The sequence below is a fragment of the Lytechinus variegatus genome, chromosome 4 (genome assembly GCF_018143015.1).
Source record: "Lytechinus variegatus isolate NC3 chromosome 4, Lvar_3.0, whole genome shotgun sequence".
Classification (NCBI taxonomy): Eukaryota; Metazoa; Echinodermata; class Echinoidea; order Temnopleuroida; family Toxopneustidae; genus Lytechinus; species Lytechinus variegatus.
Window position 1 is genome coordinate 64,409,239 of NC_054743.1, and position 21,310 is coordinate 64,430,548.

General features: G+C 40.3%; 2 protein-coding genes across 2 annotated transcripts; both read right to left on the reverse strand.

Moving 5' to 3' along the window:
* Positions 1-1,868: 1,868 nt before the first annotated feature.
* LOC121414528 (tubulin alpha-1 chain) lies at positions 1,869-7,537 on the reverse strand. Its single transcript, XM_041607738.1, has 3 exons — positions 7,399-7,537; positions 4,775-4,997; positions 1,869-3,234 (listed from the first exon to the last, which is right to left on the reverse strand). The coding sequence occupies exons 1-3, from the start codon at positions 7,399-7,401 to the stop codon at positions 2,102-2,104; spliced, it is 1,359 nt and encodes a 452-aa protein (XP_041463672.1). The 5' UTR covers positions 7,402-7,537; the 3' UTR covers positions 1,869-2,101.
* Positions 7,538-12,861: 5,324 nt separating this feature from the next.
* LOC121414530 (tubulin alpha-2/alpha-4 chain-like) lies at positions 12,862-20,864 on the reverse strand. The gene is made up of 4 exons (XM_041607740.1): positions 20,725-20,864; positions 15,328-15,550; positions 14,532-14,680; positions 12,862-14,231 (listed from the first exon to the last, which is right to left on the reverse strand). The coding sequence occupies exons 1-4, from the start codon at positions 20,725-20,727 to the stop codon at positions 13,245-13,247; spliced, it is 1,362 nt and encodes a 453-aa protein (XP_041463674.1). The 5' UTR covers positions 20,728-20,864; the 3' UTR covers positions 12,862-13,244.
* Positions 20,865-21,310: the final 446 nt, after the last annotated feature.

A 21,310-nucleotide genomic window follows, 5' to 3' on the forward strand; every position in this document is an offset into this window, starting at 1 on the left:
GTACTTTGTTCTGAAAGTTCAGTTGAACATTCTGGGCAATGTTTGTAAACCTGAAGAAGATGCGTATGTAACTAGATAATTACTGCGTGCGCGAAGCGCGAGCAGAAATTTATATGATGCGTTCTGCCTTGTCGAAAAGGGACCTGTTAAGGACGATTTGCAGTTTCATACACATATCAATGATTAAATAATTTTATGATGCGCTCTGGCCTTGTCAAAAAGGGACCTGTTAAGGACGATTTGCAGTTTCATACATATTTCAATGATTAAATAATGCAAGCACGAAGCACGAGCTGACATTTTTTTGATGTTCCAGGCTTCCAGCCTAGAAAAAATTACGTTCTATGCACTTTATGTAATCATGAACGGTATAAGTACATAGCTGAAAAAATTGATGCGAGCACGAAGCGCGAGCGAAAAAAAAGAGATTTCAAACCTATGAACGGGACACTCTCTTTATGTTTTGACAATTTGACCTGAATAGGGATATTTGAAAATTTTGCGAGCGCGCAGCACGAGCAGAAAATGTTACTATTCAGAAGATAAAACATAAATTCTTACAGAGCACTTTTTAAAAATCAATCTGTAAATGAAACAAAAAAAAATGAAAGTTCGAATATCCGAGCCGAAATATGTTTTGTATACTACAATATTTGATATTTAAGCTCCATATTGAGCAAGATATATAAATCACCTAAAAGGCAATGCCAGCGCGAAGCGCGAGCGAAAAAAAATTATACTGTACAGTGGCATGAAAGATTTTTAAAAAAATTCCAAGTCTTCCCCTCATCTTATTTTATTCACTCGCTCGCCTTCCTCCTCTTATGTTTTCCCTTTTTTTCTCCTCTCTTTTCCCTTTTTTTTAATTTCTTTCCCCCTTTTTCTTTTTTTTTTGCTCCGCCAATAGGGGGGGGGGGGCGGGCCCCTCGGGCCCCCCTGGATCCGCCTATGAAGAGCATGCCTTATTCCTGCAATAAGAATTTCTTTGTATTTTGTTAATTCACTAGATGGCTAAGATGTGTTATTAATCTATCAGATTGGCCTTTATAGTAAGTCCATGCAGTGCTATTTATCAAGAGACTGTGTCATCATTGTCGCAGTTTTTTTTATTTCTAGAATAAATTGACTATGAAAATCGTCTACCTAAACCATTTATAAAATAAAGATCAATGAATGATTATGATATATATTACCCTTGTTCAGGACCCGTCACCTGTTTGTAATCACTTATAATTTGACAGTGACCAATGAACATCTATGTCTATTGCAGGCGATTTTTTGTTTCTACGTAATTTTTCCCTCTTCGTCTTCTTCATATTAGTTTCCTCCTCCCTCCTCATCCTTCTTTTTGTATTCTTTTCCTTCCCCTCCCTCTCGTTCTTCTTCTCTTTTTTCTTCTTCTTTTCCTCCTTTTGTATTCTTTTCCTTCTCTTTCTTCTTCTTCCTTTTCTTCTCCTTTTTCTTCTGTATCCATTTCTTCATCTACTTCTCCATTTTCTCCTTTTCCTCCAATTCTGTTCTCCTTCTATTCCTCCTCATCCTTCTTCTCATCCTCCTTCTTCTCATCCTCTTCTTCTTCTCCCCCTTCTTCTTCTCCTCCCTCTCCTCCCCCTTCTTCTCATCATCTTCCATCCTTCATTAAATTTATTACTGTCACATATTACAAAATACCACAACCATCATCGTCATTACAATAATCTTCATCAATGTCATCATCTTTATCACCATAATCTTAGTTACCGATATTTGGAGTGTCACATAATAGTGTGATGCCGATTTTCAGTCGTATCCATCCAATATTTCGTTTTAATACCCTGGAAATATGGATTGGCATGACAATATCTAAATAAAGAAATCTTCAAAATATATATTTTGTTAATTTTTTTTATTTCAAAGTCTCACGAAAGCATTTATTGTAAATAAATTAACTTTAAATTTGACGTCTCTTGTTTTATTTGGCACGAAAATAAAGAAATGTTCTTGATAACTGACGTCTCAAGGTGTTTACGATCAGCTTGCATGGTAATGAGATTTTATTTGAGAGATGGTTTGATTGTTCAATCTACTAGGGAACAGAGTTGTAGAATGGTTAATGGAATGTTTAATACTCGTCACCTTCTTCCTCTTCTCCTTCTGCATCGACGGAATCGACACCCACTTCTTCGTAGTCCTTCTCGAGAGCAGCCAAATCCTCACGAGCCTCAGAGAACTCTCCTTCCTCCATACCCTCTCCGACGTACCAATGGACGAAGGCACGTTTGGCGTACATCAGATCGAACTTGTGGTCGAGACGGGCCCAGGCCTCGGCGATGGCGGTGGTGTTGCTCAACATGCAAACGGCACGCTGGACCTTAGCAAGATCACCACCAGGGACGACGGTGGGTGGTTGGTAGTTTATACCGACCTTGAAGCCAGTTGGACACCAGTCGACGAACTGGATGGTACGTTTGGTCTTGATAGTAGCAATGGCGGCGTTGACGTCCTTGGGGACGACATCACCACGGTACAGGAGACAGCAGGCCATGTACTTGCCGTGACGTGGGTCACACTTCACCATCTGGTTGGCGGGTTCGAAGCAGGCATTGGTGATCTCAGCAACAGTCAACTGCTCGTGGTAGGCCTTTTCGGCAGAGATGACCGGTGCGTAGGTAGCGAGGGGGAAATGGATACGTGGGTAGGGCACCAAGTTGGTCTGGAATTCGGTAAGATCAACGTTGAGAGCGCCGTCGAATCTCAGGGAAGCCGTGATAGAGGAAACGATCTGGCCGATGAGACGATTCAAGTTGGTGTATGTGGGTCGCTCGATGTCGAGGTTACGACGGCAGATATCGTAGATAGCCTCGTTGTCGACCATAAAGGCACAGTCGGAGTGCTCGAGGGTGGTGTGAGTTGTAAGGATCGAGTTGTAGGGCTCGACGACGGCAGTAGAGATCTGGGGAGCGGGGTAGACGGCGAACTCGAGCTTGGACTTCTTTCCGTAGTCGACGGAGAGCCGTTCCATCAACAGAGAGGTGAAGCCAGAGCCGGTGCCACCACCAAAGCTGTGGAAGATGAGGAATCCCTGGAGACCTGTGCACTGGTCAGCCAGCTTCCTGATCCTGTCGAGGACAATATCGATCAGTTCCTTCCCGACGGTGTAGTGACCACGGGCGTAGTTGTTGGCAGCATCCTCCTTGCCGGTGATCAGCTGCTCAGGGTGGAAGAGCTGACGGTAGGTACCGGTGCGGACCTCATCTGGATATTTGAAAAACAAAATGAATATCGCCATAGATACTATTAACACATATAATTAGGACTTCGAGTAAGCAGATCAGGGCCCCGTCTTACAAAGAGTTATGATTGATCAAATCAACCGTAACTCTATGGAAATCCATCAGTGTCATAATTTTTTCTACAGGAAATTTGCAAAATGTCCTTTGTAAACAAAGGAAACACACCAAATTGTCAGGAAATCAATGACTTTATGGATTGCATTCATATCTAGAACAGCTTTTGAAAAAACATGCAGTTTATATGTTGACTTTGCTGGCTTTCCATAGTTGCGATTGATCGGATCAATCGTAACTCTTTGTAAGATGGGGCCCAGGTAACGATCACACAGGAGGATAGATCATATCAAAGAAAGAGGTAACGAGATTATTATCATATTCCAAACGAAAATAATTACCGACTCGAAAACGAGTTTACACAGTGTTGCAATAATAATGAGTGTTACAAAAATAACAAAGAATAATATAATGGATATAAGGCCTATCATGAAACTAAGTTTCATGTTATACAGGCCTTCGTCCATTATCTTATTCTTTTCATGCACTTTCATGATCGTGGTTGCGTCACTAGCAAGTGATTACGACGTAACCATGATGTCCTCACTAAAGCAATATTTACAGCCTGCTTTCATTATGATGGCGATGCTTTTTAACCTGCTCGTTTCCATGGCTACCAGAATCATGAATGCATCTACTTATATTATTTCAATATCTTGTTGAGCTTTGTATACCTGGCGAAGACGTGAGGTTTACGTCGAAAATTTGGACTAGGAAATAAACCTCGTTGGAACTACAATGCATAATGCATTACCTCTTGGTCTCTTTCATCTCCTCTGTCTTCAACACGCGGAATATGTATATATATATAGATAAAACAAAATAATGCTGAAGATAATGCTTTCATTGCCAATAAAGTTTTTATAGTTCACCCGAATTTTCGACGGTCCTCCGTCTTCATTATTGGCAATGAAAGCATTATCTTCAGCATTATTTTGTTACTTTACAGAAGCCAATACGTGAAACTTTAAGATATATATATATATATATATATATATACATATACAGTGTTAAATGTTTGTTTCCTATATTTCAATTGTAATTGTATTTTTATGGATTTTGTATACTGTTGTGCAAGTTTGTGTTGGAAATGAGAAAAAATTAAACTGAAACTTATTTTTGTTTCCTGTAAGGAACAGGTGCGATATTATTGGTACTAAAGGTTCAATAAAAATCATTTTCAATTTTCAGAGAAAATGAAATCTCTTTTCACGAGTGATAATTATAATTTTCTGTTATTCTTAACCCAATAAAATATCATATCAGCATATAATTTGTAAGCTGCTTGTAGTTTTGAATATGGTTTCAAGCATCTATATTTTTCCGATACTACTGAATGGCCACCATAAAAAAATGGTTCCACCAAACCAATTACAATTCATAGGTTGGTGACAGGAGTTTTACTCGTTGCAAATTGAAATAATTTTCGGGACAAACACAAAACTTACCGACTACGGTTGGTTCGAGATCGACGAAGACGGCACGGGGGACGTGCTTCCCAGCTCCAGTCTCACTGAAGAAGGTGTTGAAGGAGTCATCACCACCTCCGATGGTCTTGTCCGAGGGCATCTGACCATCAGGCTGGATGCCGTGCTCAAGGCAGTACAATTCCCAGCAGGCATTACCGATCTGGACTCCGGCTTGGCCGACGTGGATAGAGATACATTCACGCTACAATGTGAAATAAAATATAATGCAAAATGAAATACATACATGTACATATTAGAATCACACTCTTGAAACAAATTATTCAAAATGACTAGATCAGTAGTCAGCTGATGGGTGCATTTGTCAGTTGCAACCAGCTGACTTGTTTTGAGAGTGCAATACATGGTGAGCTCAAGAGAGTTAGGTCAATAAGTTTGGATCTTTGGAATTGTCTATGGATAGAGTTGGCCTACCTATCCAGCGTTCTCGCCAGAAAAAAATTCACCCATGTCGGGGACTTGTGCTGCCACTCCCGGGGGGTGGGTGCGGGAGACGGCCTTTTCATGAAATAGAGACGCCAAGGAAGCCCCATTGTGGCGTATTTTTAAGCCCACACAAATGCACATAAATGTTAGGCCTGGGAGTACAATCACCAATCGATTAGCAAAATTTACACAAATCGAATGTTCGGCAGATTACGATTATGACATTGGGAGAACTCGAATACCCAAGTAATAATAACAAAATGACAAGAAAACAATGATGACACTTCATACAGGTTTAAAAATTATGGTACCGAGATAATTTTTCAAAAATAATCAATGATTGTATTACATTCACAGTTACACACCAACATGAAAGCGCTCCGAATTTTTTTAAATCCCACCCAACCTTGCCCTCGATACACAAAATGAGTTCATTGTCTGCGTGCACAAAACAATAAGAAAACACACAACCAAGCTCACTTGAGCTGATTGGACCTTCGGATAGCCAATGAAACTTTTGGGGAAACAAAGAAGAAGGCAGTGGTTCCCTTATCAGGAGAGGTCATGACTTCAGAAATAAATTGACCCCTCCCCCATCTGTGTGTGTGTGTGAGGGAGAGAGAGAAAGATAAGGGTGGGAGCCGGAGAATTCCTTTGTTTCAAAACAATAATGCAACCTTTTTTCTATCCCCCTCACACAATGAAAACTACATTCCAACACGTGCCCGTCTTCACCGGTACTTTCTCGACTAGTCTTCAAAAATAGACCCAGTTATAGGTTCAAATGATAAAAAATCATAATTTTATAAGGTATTTCAAATTAAATATTTTTCAAAATATTTTTTTTGAAATACATGTGTAGAATCGTGGGCAGTGCCACAAGTGGGGGCGGGGACATGGTGTGGGCAAGGGATGAAATTGTTCAAGAAATGCTCCACCTGGGGTCAGTCTCAAAGAATAGTTCATGAATGAGTTGTTTACATCTTTGGACTTTGCACTGGCTGTTCAATCTGGGCTGATTCATTCATATGCAGGGTGTGGCACTTGGAGGGATGCATGCATAATACCTACTTTCATTTATTCTAAACATGTGACTTTGATGGAGATTTCACCATAAAGTAGGTCAACTATTGTGACTTAAAAGACCTGATTCCCGACGAACAATCGAATCATTCGATTATTTTTTCAGGAAATAATTGAATGGTAAAAATGACAATCGTCCCAGGCCTAACATCCATGCACCATAGCGGTCACGCACAGTTCTCAAACTCCTTTGCTATTCGTTCATTGTGTGCAGAGAGGGCGACATAAATGACAAACACAGTACAACTCCTTTGCTATTCGTTCATTGTACTTTTGTGTGTATAGAGGGCGGGATAAATGACAAACACAGTACAAGTACATGTTCCTTGTATGTACATACAATGCATTTATTCCAAGTTCAGTAAGCGCAGCTACCGGTAGGTCATAGAGCATAGCCGGTGTGATGTGCGGGGCAGACGGGGGAATAGGCAACGGAACGACCGTACCGTGCCGTCATATGCCCGCAATAGCAGCCGCGAGCTAGCTGGGCGCCTTGCCACTTTCCTAGCCGTAGTAGGCCTGTAAGTGGTCTTAAGTTGGTGGGACTTCGGCGCAACCCGATAAATGAAGTTGATATCACTAAGATGAGTTCATGGAGTGTATTATTTTTTTCTGAATATTTCCATTTAATTTTTCCACGCATGTCGCTGAAATTTTACGCATGGTTCCACTTGGTCTCCATTTCCGCACGCATGGTGTTTGCACCATGCGTGTTATACACTGGCGAGAACGCTGTACACGCCACCAGCCTTGACAGATTAATTTTTCACAAAATAACACTACCACCAAAACAAATTAACAGTAAAACAGATTCTTTGAATCACTTGTTTAAAGCTATAGTATCATACAGAAGGATCTTCAAATTTGAGCTACGATGTACCTTAAAACTATCAGCCAACAATCTTCAGGCAAATTCAACATCATGTGAGTATTTTTCAGAAAATCTCTATTTTAATTTGCCGTTTTCAATTCCTCAATGCCACTGTCCTTAATTCGTCTGATTTGTAGGTTTTCTTCTAAATATAATATAATATATATATATGTATATATATGAATGCATGAAATTATTGACTTACCATGGTTGCAGACTTTTGTGAAGTTAGAGCTTAGAGATGAAAAATGTTTGATCACAGCAAAATAGCCAGTACTTCTCTTCCCAAGTTGAGGGTTTGGTATTGAGAAATAAACTGCCGTATCCACGGCCGCATCCGAGTTTATATACCCTCCACCATCACCGGGTTCTGATTGGCCAAGGTATTTGGAAAAGCGTTCGTTGCTAAGGTTTGTCTGTTGATCGTTGCCAAGGATGATCCCGCCATCGTCGGCAAACAATCCAAGCTCGCAGACCTCTGACCCGACCTCGTGCAGAGTTAGTCTGAAGAGACAGCTTTCGTTAGCTTTTGAAATAATTTTGAGTATGAAAAGGGGTCTTTAATTTTGTACAATTAGTTTTATCATTATAAATTCGGGGGTTATTCCTTAAAAGATCAAGTAGCCCTACCAAGAGCAAAATTGTCTTATTCGCCCTTATTAATTATACAGATTTTCATAAACGAACAAGTAAGGCTGCAAATCAGTACGGAGAAAGGAATAAGATGAAACACCCATTTTTATTTTCGTCTTTTTCATTTGATATTTCTTGTAAACTTTGCCATTTCCGAAGCTTTGTCCCCCACTCGGCCGGTGCCTCTACAAATTACCTTAATTTAATCCGTCTCTTGGGAACTAGCTGCAACAAATAGTCCGAAATACCAGACTAACCTTATACCACAAACTCTTTCCATCTGTTTGCAGGAGAGCTTAGGAATATTTTGCCGGTGTCGAATAAAAGACGGTTTGTTCTTGGCATGGATACGAATTGTGAATTATCAGGTACACGTTGAAATGGTGCGGTGCGATAATTTCATTGGTCACGCAGCGATCGACATCGAAATTTTCTATAGAAATCATTTGAATGCATAAAGTTCCCTTTCCCGAGGTAATTATGGAAATGTAGTGACGAAGGAATGTCTGGGTCAAAGCCAGAGGGGATAGAATTGTATTGAAAAAGTTCTATAAAACTACAAGTTATCACGGAGCTGGCCCCAGCCTGGTCGTGTGTGTGTCTGTATGTGTTGCATATATGTTCTTGTTTATCTCTGGGTTTTTTCTGTACATATCTGTATTTTACTCTTATGTGCAGTATGTTCATTCAAAGTTCATTCAATCTCATTTATTGTAAGGCCCCGCTCACAAGCTCTGCTTTTTAGGGTCCTCGACCGGTCCTCGAAAACCTCTCATATATGTTATCCTTTCGTGTTATCTGTTCATTGATTTGTCTGGTTTTTCAATAAATTAAACTTGATCTAGAACTTGACGTTCGTTGAAAATATAAACCATTTTGATGAAGGGGCGGCATGGATCCAGCAATGATATTTTTAGCGAGGTTGCGTTTTTTTTTCATTTTCCCGCTTTGTTCTGCTTTTAATCCTTTAATTTCCTCTTTAAATATGTCGATTCGATTACACGTGCAGGAAACTCTTGCCCAATAATTTGTATTTTTCGTCATCACCTGATCCCCGTCATTACCATCATCATCATCATCATATAATCATTATCTCCACCACCATCATCATCGTCATCATCATCATTATCAACATCATCATCAACATCATCATCATTATCATTTTCCTCTTCAATATATTCATCAACAGTCGTCGTTATTATCATTCTCCCCGACCATCGGTTGTAGTTTGTGGATTTCAACTGACTTCGCCGATTCGCAGGCGTTCGACTATTACTTGAGTGCTCGGATTTTATTGTTACGTAATCACAATCGATTCGATGTGATTACGGGTGTTAATGCAAAAATCAATAATGCGATTTGTTGTATATAGACTACTATTGTATGAATACACAATGCTAGCTCTCTCTTTCTTCTTCTCTCTCTCCCCCTCTCACTCTTTGTATATCAGTACATGCAAAGAGATGGGGGGGGGGGGTTAACGTACATCAGACCATGGACCCAATAGTAGATCCATGATCAGACCAAGGTCGTCAGGGCCCCTTTACACAAAATTTAGCGATTGACGTGGGGCTGATTTTTACGTCTGGTCATAACACCGGGGCACACAATAATCAAAGTGATTAATCATAGATATCAGCCGTACAATCAATTGGCTAAGAAATTTATTTATGATTCTCGGCCCAGAATATTGATGTACGAAAAAAAAATAAAGGAAAAAAAATTGACAGAAAAGAAAGAATGTGAAGGAAGAAATAAGCGAAAATTTGGGAATAAAATAAAATGCAATCTGTTGAACGATTATAAAAACTGTGATTCAACTTTTTGAAGTGAACAAATAAGTGTGTATGATACAGAGATCTAGGCATTCTAATAATCAGGGGGCGTCGCCACCTACATTGCTACCTCTCACCAGTTAGGAAAGAATTTTAAAATAAAAGTCTTGTTCTCAAACTGTATCTATGCATACACATCATTTGTCAAAATCCAAATGGGTACTCGATCGACCCTATGCTGTGTTTCACAGTCATGTGTCAGACGTTATGCTAACTGTGTCAGACAGTGATACGGTGTCAGACAGTATGTTCACATTTTCAGATAGTGTGTTCACAGCTAGATTCAGACAGTGTGTTCACAGTGTCAGAAAGTGTGTTCACAGTGTCCGAAAGTGAGTTCAGGGTCTACCAGTTGGTTCATAGTGCCAGACAGTGTGTTTGCAGTGTCAGACAATGTGTTCACAGTGTCGGAGACTGTGTGTCCACAGTGTCGGACAATGTGTTATCAGTGTCAAATAGTGTGTTCACAGTGTCAGCCAGTGTGTTCATAGTACCAGACAGTATATGATTACAGTGTCAGGCACTGCGTTCACAGTGTCGGAGAGTGTGTCCACAGTGTCGGACAATGTGTTATCAGTGTCAGATAGTGTGTTCACAGTGTCAGCCAGTGTGCTCATATTGCCAGACAGTATGATTACAGTGTCAGGCACAGCGTTCACAGTGTCGGAGAGTGTGTCCACAGTGTCGGACAATGTGTTATCAGTGTCAGATAGTGTTTTCACAGTGTCAGCCAGTGTGCTAATAGTGCCAGACAGTGTTTACAGGGTCAGACACTGTGTTCACAGTGTCGGAGAGTGTGTCCACAGTGTCGAACAATGTGTTCACAGTGTCAGAAAGTGTGTTCACAGTGTCGGCCAGTGCGTTCACAGTGTCAGACAGTGTGTTCAGGGTCAGCCAGTTTGTTCACAGACAGTGTGTTTGCACTGTCAGATAGTGTGTTTACAGTGTCAGACAGTGTGTTCACAGTGTCAGCCAGTGTGTTTCCATTGTCAGACGTGTGTGTTCACAGTGTCAGACCATAATGTGTTCACAGTGTAGGACAATGTGTTCACAGTGTCGGACAGTGTGTTCGCAGTGTCGGCCAGTGTGTTCACAGTGTCGGCCAGTGTGTTCACAGTGTCAGACAGTGTGTTCACATTTTCGGACAATGTGTTATCAGTGTCAGATAGTGTGTTCACAGTGTCAGCCAATGTGTTCAAAGTGTCAGCCAGTGTGTGTTCACAGTGTCAGACCATAATGTTTTCACAGTGTCTGACAGTGTGTTCACATTGTTGGACAATGTGTTATCAGTGTCAGATAGTGTGTTCACAATGTCAGCCAGTGTGCTCATAGTGCCAGACAGTGCACTCTAAAAATTCGAATGTTAAGTCAACATTTGACAGGTTGGAGGAGTGACAACCATTTCCAAATGTTACATCCAACCTTGTATAAACCTGAATCCAACATTTTAAGTGTTGGGTAGAACCATTTAAAGTGGTAAATGCAACATTTAGAAAATGTTGTCACTCCTCCAACCTTTTAAATGTTAAGTTAACATTTCTTGTTTTTGGAGAGTGTGTCCACAGTGTCGGACAATGTATTATCAGTGTCAGATAGTGTGTTCACAGTGTCAGCTAGTGTGTGTTCACAGTGTCAGACCATAATGTGTTCACAGTGTCAGACAGTGTGTTCACAATGTCAGCCAGTGTGCTCATAGTGCCAGACAGTGTGTTTACAATGACAGACACTGTGTTCACAGTTTCGGAGAGTGTGTCCACAGTGTCGAACAATGTGTTATCAGTATCAGCCAGTGTGTGTTCAAAGTGTCGGACCATAATGTGTTCACAGTGTCAGACAGTGAGTTCAGAGTGTCAGCCAGTGTGTTCCCATTTTCAGACGTGTGTTCACAGTGTAGTGTCAGCTCATAATGTGTTCACGTAGTGTCAGCCAGTGTGTTTCCATTGTCAGACGTGTGTGTTCACAGTGTCAGACCATAATGTGTTCACAGTGTAGGACAATGTGTTCACAGTGTCGGACAGTGTGTTCACAGTGTCGGACAGTGTGTTCACAGTGTCGGACAGTGTGTTCACAGTGTCGGCCAGTATGTTCACAGTGTCGGCCAGTGTGTTCACGGTGTCGGCCAGTGTGTTCACAGTGTCGGCCAGTGTGTTCACAGTGTCGGCCAGTGTGTTCACAGTGTCGGCCAGTGTGTTCACAGTGTTGGGCAGTGTGTTTACAGTGTCAGACAGTGTGTTCACAGTGTTGGACAGTGTGTTCACAGTGTCGGTCAGTGTGTTCACAGTGTTGGGCAGTGTGTTTACAGTGTCAGACAGTGTGTAACATAGTGGACTTTTTGGAGATGTGGTTATACACTGTTAAAACTATATAATTAACGGTTTACTTTCGATTGGTCCAGTGTCAATTTCTCAAATTACCAACTCGTCTATTATCACTTGGTCTACCGTCAGTTCATCCTCTATCTACATGGTCTAATTGCCATTTCGTCCACTAGCCATTTCGTCTGATAACCAGTTGGTCCAATAGCCTGTTAGTCCATATACCATTTTGTCTAATTGGACTGAGTGTTAATTGGTCGAAATTGATGAAAATAAAATGGATATTGAACCAACTGGTTAACTAGAAATTGTCATAAATGTACTAGTGATTAGACAAAGTAATGATTGGACCAAATGGTTGTTAGACGAAATAATTATTGACGTAATGGCATTAAGCGAAATGAAGGTAGACCATGTGATGAGTGGACGAGTTGGCAATAGACGAATTGGCAATTTACCTAATTAACGATGTGAAGATAAATCTACACTGTGGTCACCCTTACAGTGTGAATATCCACAGCGTTAATTTCAATTCGTTCAACTATAGGATAACAAGATTGTCTGTTAGGTTTTGATAATGCATTATCTTTATTGGCCTTTTTCACATCTCTACAGCTACATTCGAAGAGTAGAAAAGGTAAAATAAATGATATCATAATTTAAAAATAACTCAACAATAATATAACTAATAATAATTTGCAGGCAAGAAGAGTGTGCTGTCTTTGCAATCATTGCGTAACACCTTGGAATGTTGGTTGAAGTCTGCACTGGGTTACAATGACTAATTATTTCATTTTTGTTTAATGGCCTCACCTTTTTTTTCACAAGGTGTCTGTTACATTTCTTTCTTATTATATCAAAATATCCTTAGATGATTGTGTTTGTTATATACATACTCATTCGATTTATGGTGTCGAACTGAAAATAGTGCAGGTGTGATTCTAGCTTTTAATATTTTTTTGTCATATGTCTTCGGTGTATTACTGTTCAAGAGGGAGAAAATGCAGTGAATAATATTTTCCTGAGATATGGATAACGACTATAATAAAGAATTATGTATATTGCAAATGGCAACAATGAATTTATATGTGTTTTTTAAATACTGAATACGGTGAAATCTTTCGAAGAAATATTATTGAATGGGTTCTCAAGTGGGTACTCTGTCAAATTATTGATTATATCATTTTCATTAAATATTTGTTATGGATGATTTATCTAGATTAAACAAAATATTGAAGCAAATAATCTCAATTGATAGACAAAAAATTCTAATATTCTTCCTCGGGCTCCTCCTCTCCTTCATCTCCTTCTGTGGAATCGACACCAACTTCTTCGTAATCCTTCTCAAGAGCAGCAAGATCTTCACGGGCCTCAGAAAACTCTCCTTCCTCCATACCCTCTCCGACGTACCAATGGACGAAAGCACGCTTGGCGTACATCAGATCGAACTTGTGGTCGAGACGTGCCCAGGCTTCGGCGATGGCGGTGGTATTGCTCAACATGCAGACGGCACGCTGAACCTTGGCGAGATCACCACCAGGAACGACGGTGGGTGGCTGGTAGTTGATACCGACCTTGAAGCCAGTTGGACACCAGTCAACGAACTGGATGGTACGCTTGGTCTTGATGTTAGCGATGGCGGCGTTGACATCCTTAGGAACGACATCACCACGGAAAAGAAGACAGCAAGCCATGTATTTGCCATGACGAGGATCGCATTTAACCATCTGGTTGGCAGGCTCGAAGCAGGCATTGGTGACCTCTGCGACGGTCAGCTGCTCATGGTAGGCCTTCTCAGCAGAGATGACTGGGGCATAGGTAGCGAGAGGGAAATGGATACGTGGGTATGGCACCAAGTTGGTCTGGAACTCGGTAAGATCGACGTTGAGGGCGCCGTCGAATCGCAGGGAAGCAGTGATAGAGGAGACAATCTGGCCGATGAGACGGTTCAAGTTGGTGTATGTGGGACGCTCGATGTCGAGGTTACGTCTGCAGATATCGTAGATAGCCTCGTTGTCAACCATGAAGGCACAGTCGGAGTGCTCGAGGGTGGTGTGGGTTGTCAGGATGGCATTATATGGCTCGACGACAGCAGTGGCGACCTGTGGAGCTGGGTAGATAGCGAACTCAAGCTTTGACTTCTTTCCGTAATCGACGGAGAGACGCTCCATGAGCAGGGAGGAAAATCCAGAACCGGTACCGCCGCCGAAACTGTGGAAGATGAGGAATCCCTGAAGACCCGTGCATTGGTCAGCCTGAAAAATATAAACATACACAGTATGGTATAATCTTTGAATATCTATCTCATAATCTATCTATTCGGTAAGCAAAAGTTAATGTGGAGGTGAAGTAAAGCAAAATTCTGATCGTCATTTTGTCTTCAAGATATTTCAGCCAAAACTGTCCGTTATTGCCAGCGTTGGCTCTATCGTCAGCTCGTGTGCCGGAATACCTCTGTGTCTGTCATCTTTGATTGTCCACATCTATCCTTATGCATTCAAGAAGATCCAAACGTAAATCTGATTTTCCATTTCACTTTCCAATTATTTTCTCACCAGTTTTCTGATGCGATCAAGGACAATATCTATGAGTTCCCGACCGATGGTGTAGTGGCCACGGGCGTAGTTGTTGGCAGCATCCTCCTTGCCGGTGATCAGCTGCTCAGGGTGAAAGAGCTGGCGGTATGAACCCGTTCTGACCTCATCTGAGAAGACAAAAGGAGAATATTGATTATGGTGAGCTTTGTGATCTTACTGTTCTTAGTTATATTGTCGAATCATGCATTGTTACGTCCATATTTCTTGGTTAAGTTAACTGTTCGCGCCGGTCAAACTTTTTTTTTTTAGTATTCAAGCATGTGCAGGGACGCGTAAGTCATTTTCGAAAGTAAATTGTCAAACCGTTCAATCAGGTAAGAACAACCATCTGTACACTTGCTGGAGACATGGGAGAGGGAATCGGGAACAGAACGGTACAAACATTCGGCATCGAATTTTAGACAATGGCTTGGTTTTGCACCTCGTGCGTAGGCAATAGTTCTTAAATAGGTAATCTTTGGAGTGCATCTCAAGGCGTAGGCTGGTTTGAGCATTGGGAGGTGCACATCCTGGGGGAGGTGGAACCAAAGTGGTACTGTGGTGCACATCGTGGGAAGGAGGAACTGAAGTCAGCAAAAATCACTTGTTGAAAACAGAAGAAGGGGCACAAATTTCGTTTTACTTTTGATTGCCAGTGTCGGAACTCCTCTACCTCAGCGGGAGGGCGCATCCAGTGCACCCCCCCCCTCCCGCCGCAGCCTACACCCTTACATTTTCTTGAGAAGATTCATAAAGGAATCATATTGGTACTCACCTACTACCGTTGGTTCAAGATCGACAAAGACAGCTCGAGGAACGTGCTTGCCAGCTCCAGTCTCACTGAAGAAGGTGTTGAAGGAGTCATCGCCACCTCCTAAGGTCTTGTCCGAAGGCATCTGACCGTCGGGCTGGATGCCGTGCTCAAGGCAGTACAGCTCCCAGCAGGCATTACCGATCTGGACTCCGGCCTGGCCGACGTGGACTGAGATACATTCACGCTACATGAACGAAAAAAAAGAAAAAATCCATTTTGTTGATGTCGCTGTATAAAGTAAAAGTTAATCTAATAACTGTTTCGTTATCACGACTCGGTTCATTGTTACCTATGCAGCTAGGAAACCAAATGACACTTAATAATATAATATGGAAATGGGAGGATGCAGACTGTCGCAAGGCAGGTGACCGGGGGCGCCCCACTAGCATTTTTTACTGAACAATATTGAAAGTAACAAATCTATGCTGTCATCCAGTCATGGTCATGCTCGTTATCAGTCTGGTTATTTTATTCGAACCATGTATCCAATAAAGGCTTTCCATTTTTTCTTCAATTTTCTCCCTCGCAGACCTGCTTAAAATACCCTCTTTTTAGGGGTGGGGCAGACGTCACAAAAATCCTATTTTACCTCTATTGCACTTAATCATATTTCTTCTAGACGTTTGATATTTATGATATTCCAGATTCAAGTCTTTTAGATCATTTCCAATCAATGAAATGAACAAATACAAAACATCCAAATAAATTGTTTAACCTTTGAAATAACATAATACGTCTTACACATGCTATCGTAAGTCAGTGGAAAATATTAATTACAATAGATTGAATAAAATAGAATAATAATAATAATACATTTGAAAACAATGAATGAATGAATTATTAATGAAAAACAATCATCCGACAATTGTGTGTCGTCGTCACACAATCACAAAACCGACTCTAGATCGATCAATACTGTAACGTCAGTCGGTTTTGGACTCGGCTTGGAGTCGGTTTGAATTTGGTGTAAAATGTGACAGTTTGGGAGTTTTTGCATCGCTACACAGAACGCTTTCAAGAACATAGAAAATCTATTGTCAAATAGATTGAATCAATACAGCAGTTTCGACCTGGCTCTCGACAAACGACATTTGAAATTATTCGTCACTCAGCTCCGAAACTGAGCTGTGCATTGTCTTTTGACGGGTGTTTTCAATACATTTACTGCGTTTAAAATTCGTTTTGCGTCTCGAGGCAAAAATATCATTATTTCGTCTGGCTCACGCGCTCGGACCGTGATTCATCCCTCGATTAGCGCCACAAAACCATTTTAACATACGACCCAAATCGGACGTGTTCAACATGACTCACAGCATACACACCAGAAATCTACCCATCTCATTAGAATGTTCTCAGTTGAATCATTCATTTCATGAATGCGAGAGGACGGTCATGAAAGTGTTCGAAAGATTATTTTATATTGTGTGGCATTCCTTTTTGGGGGTAGGGTAAACAGACTCTCCTTGGAAAGAAACGATGTCATTTTCGCCGGAAAAAATGACAAGCTAAAAAAAAAATAAAGGCAATCTATCTAATTATAATAATCTTCCCATGACAAGCCAACACAATAAGATATAGGGCTGAAAAGAATGACACCCCCCCCCCAAAAAAAAAAAAGTATATATATTTATACCAAAGACCAAATATATCAGGTAACTCTCTTAAAGAATACAACCAAGCAATAAATGAAACATATTTTCAGCCATCACAAGAAAAAGTATGGGTATAATGAATCTAGATGGACATGAATAAAGATAAAGATCAAATTTTTAATTTGAAAATCGAATTACAGAAAAAAAATATGATACATAATTATTATCAGACATCTTAATCCCCCCTTTTTTTACTCTCATAACCAGTCAAAATTCTCAGGACATAAAAAACGCTGTTCCGCCCGCTCCCCTCACTCTCTCTCTCCGCCATCTCTTCAAATCTCCCACCCACCCATGCATCCACGATATACCCGGATCATCGTCACACTCATCGTGACTCATCATCATCCGCGACCCATGGGTGCCCCCGATGATGACGAGCGAGGTCGCATATACAATGATCCAGAATTTTTCCTTTCACAACCCGTCTCCATTCTCGTGAATGGGCATGACGAGTGCCCTTGCAATCAAGCGATTCTGTCCCCTTCTGGATAAGCCTTCCAGTTTAATTACTAATTATTTAGCACCCATATGGTCGGCTTAATTATGATACATCTTCGAAAGGACGTACATGTATTTACGATAGAAATGTACTGATTGGCGTCGCCGGATACAGTATGTATCGTACGAATTAATTATGCAAGACAAACCAGAAGCTATTAGGGACTCGATTTTGAATGCAATATCCGGTCGATTTTTAATCACTGTATTTCCTCTCTCGCCTGATGAGAATCGTCCTCTTTTGCTGGCTATCACCCCCATCCCCGCGCCGCCCCTCTCTTCTTTATCATTTATACCCATCGTTGTTGCCATACCCATTTCATTTGGAATTAAAAATGATTTTAAAAATGCAGACACAATTATACCAGCCCTATATACAACACCAAAATCAGCATATGTTTTGCAAATACCCTATCTTCTTTCTCCTTCTTATTCTTATCCTCCCAATCCTCCTTCTCCTTGACGTCTTATTCCGACCCTTCTTCTTTTTTTTCTTCTTCTCCTCCTCCTCCTCTTCCCCTCCTCCTTCGTCTTCATCTTCTTCTTCTTTTTTGTTTTCTCCTTTTTCTTATTTTTCTCATAATGATTATTATTATTGCCATCATTATTATTATAATTATAATTATTATTATCATTAGTAATATTATTATTATTAGTAGTAGTAGTAGTAGTAGTATAATTATTAATTCTTCTTCTCCTCCTTTGTCACCACCATCATCATCACCTTTTCCTTCTCCATTATATTCTCTCCATCTTCTCCTTCCGCCATATTCTGCCTCTTCCTCTTGACCCCCCCCCCCCCCCACGGCTGGAGATTCATCACGTTTAGATCTCCTAATACTTCAAAATTTACGTAACACCTAATACGCAAATGTTTTAATATGAGTATGTGTAAATCCCCATATGCTAGTATCATTTGCATCAGGCCATTATGCGTCCGTCACGTCCTAGCAGTCAGTTAGAATATTGAAGCTCGATGCATTAATGATAATCAGTCGTATGACTCATGTCAAGACTTATGCATAGTCACACCAACGATACCGACTCCAAACCGATCGATAGTATGTCATTGGATATAAAACATCGGCAATGATCGGGATTTGTCGGCAATGATCGGGATTGAATCGGTTTCGCTGATGTGACATGCGACATTACCAATCGCCAACTTCTTCACGCCAAAGGCAATGGCGCCAGAATAACGAACCTTCCTTCATTTGCCATTTGAATAATCACTTCTTATGACGGAGACACGCTGAGTGCTATAGAGGCGAGGTTAAAATTATGCTGACAGCATGCAAGAGACCCCCCCCTCCCACTGTCCCCCCCCCCCCATTCATATTCTCCAAGATGGAGCTTTATTAACGCACTCGCCTTAATGGCATTCATTACACAATAGAAACGTCCTAAAATTCGTTGCATATGTTTCACGCAAACGCCCTATGAATCAGACATGAGAAATATTTAATCAAGAAATTAATATTCGTTAAGAACTGAAATTGAAGAGATATTGTAATCATTATTTTATTTTGTTAATATTTTAAAAATCAACGATGCATTTGATGACATGTATGTACGAAGCACAGTTGAAATGCAACGACTTGAAATAATTACTTTTATTTCTCGAAGAACAATCCAGAAATTAAAAATTCAAAATAAGAGAACAATTTTATTGAGGTAAACAAGAAAAAAATATCGTGCTTGGAATTGTGCTAAGAATAAAAAATTACAAGTTTTCCATTTCTCTGTGTTGTTAAAGCAAGTGAAAAAAATACATTGATAATTAGTTGCGCCCAATTTCCTTTGACGTCATAATATCCTCTTATAGTTCATTTAATCTATCTCTCCTCCTAAGTAACCATGGTAACAGAAACGTGGGAACATCAACTAATCATAAGAATTTTGAGTAAGCTGCAATTCGGTTATATTGCATCTCTACTTATATCTGCTAACGTCCATTATGAAGCTATTTAGATATAACGTAAGTTTCTCTTAATGTGAAAGCTATTTAAAAATGCAGATAACTTTCAAATTAAAATAAATCTTTCCTTCTAAATTTTCCATATACATGTGATTGAGAAGTGCTGCGATAATTTGAACAGAATTGAAACGGAATATTCAAAATGTCACATCGTCACAATACTATGTACATCACTATCCGTGCGGTATTTTTTTCTGTGTGCGATGGTGTTAATTTATAAGAAAATGAGATAAAATATTAATTTGGATCGGGAGGTTTAATAACTAACTTAAAGACGTCACCTGCTTTTCCGAACTCATGGCATCCGGCCGCGCGCATTCTCTCGGCGCAAGGGGCAACGCCCTTCCCGCCATGAAGAGCGTATGCATTCTTTCCTTCATTCTCAATATCGTATTTTAGCCTGCATGTACAAATCCCTCTCTCCCTGCAGCCCCCCCCACCCCCCCCCCTCTCTCCACCTCACACACACATCCACACCATCCCAGCAGTTTTTTTTTCTCTCTCGCTCTCTCTGTTCCTTTATTCGCCCGTGCACTCTGTTAAAAAAAAACCTTTCATACTTTCAATTCCATTTACGATGTGCTATAAACCAGTTTGTTATCATCACCAATATACCCCCATACGGACACATTTCATCCCATTATCATCGTCGTCGTCATTATCATCATCATGATCATGATCATCATCACCATAATCATCATCCTTATCATCATCATCAGCATCATCATCATTATCATCAACACCATCATCTTCACCATCATCATCAACAACACCATCACCATTATCATCATCGTTACCATCATCATTATCATCAGCAGCAGCATCATCATTATCACTATCATCATTTCATCATCAACATCATCACCACCACCATCATCAACGTCAAAAAAATTGAGAGATAGCATTCATCAAATACAATAGGTACAATTTGAATGAATATCAAAATATCAGTACTCATCAAGCGGAAAGGGGTTTATTCCTATTTTAGATATCTATAGACTTAAGCAAAGGTAATAAAATATTTGAAATGTTTCTTTTGAATATTCCAAAATACATTTCTAGACTTTGTTCATTTAACATGTATAAACCAGTACTCGCAGGCGCTGGTTTTCATGCGCTTTCATTTCCACGAAACTGCAATTTATTTCTCCCGAAAAATCCGGAAATACTGCATATCATGATTAAAGATAAAATAATGAAAATGTAAGAAAATGATAAGCCACTTACCATCTTGGGTTATTGAGGGACCGAACTGCGAAGCGTCGCGAAGTGAGCTTTGTGCAGTCGTCAAGCAATAAAATGAAATCAAGTCTTCCCCATCTCCCCTTTTATCCCGGCTTCGCGTAAATCGTTCTTTTTGCGTCTGCGTCGGAAACCTCACCATCAAGCGGTATGCCAATTATAGACCGTCGCAGTGGTCTATGATGATGGCCTGCATTAATATTCATGCTCTTCTCTCATTAATAATATAAACAGTGATGGATTTTCAATTAACAGCCGCAAACATCTGCCTTGATATCATTATATTTGCCGGGTACCCAGTACTTAGTTAATGCAACATTCCTATGGTTTTCTATATGGCGAGGCATTCATTTATGACATTATTTTTTCTCATTTTAACCAATGTAATAGCTGTAATTAGCATAATTAGCATAACGCACTAATTAACATATATGTGTGTTAGGGTCAACATATATATAAATATACATTTCTTTGTCATTTCATATCGAGAATGCCCGAAAGCACGAATAATACAGCTTTGCGTTCGCATCATTTATTAAGTGCGATCTATATCCACTTCACAATTTTCCTA

What these genes read in the sequence shown, in the direction of transcription:
- LOC121414528 (XM_041607738.1), bottom strand. An exon ending in TCTCGAACCAACCGTAGTCG is followed by an intron (nt 3,235 to 4,774) that starts GTAAGTTTTGTG and finishes TCAAATATCCAG; the next exon opens with ATGAGGTCCGCACCGGTACC.
- LOC121414530 (XM_041607740.1), bottom strand. An exon ending in TCTTGAACCAACGGTAGTAG is followed by an intron (nt 14,681 to 15,327) that starts GTGAGTACCAAT and finishes TTGTCTTCTCAG; the next exon opens with ATGAGGTCAGAACGGGTTCA. An exon ending in TTGATCGCATCAGAAAACTG is followed by an intron (nt 14,232 to 14,531) that starts GTGAGAAAATAA and finishes TATATTTTTCAG; the next exon opens with GCTGACCAATGCACGGGTCT.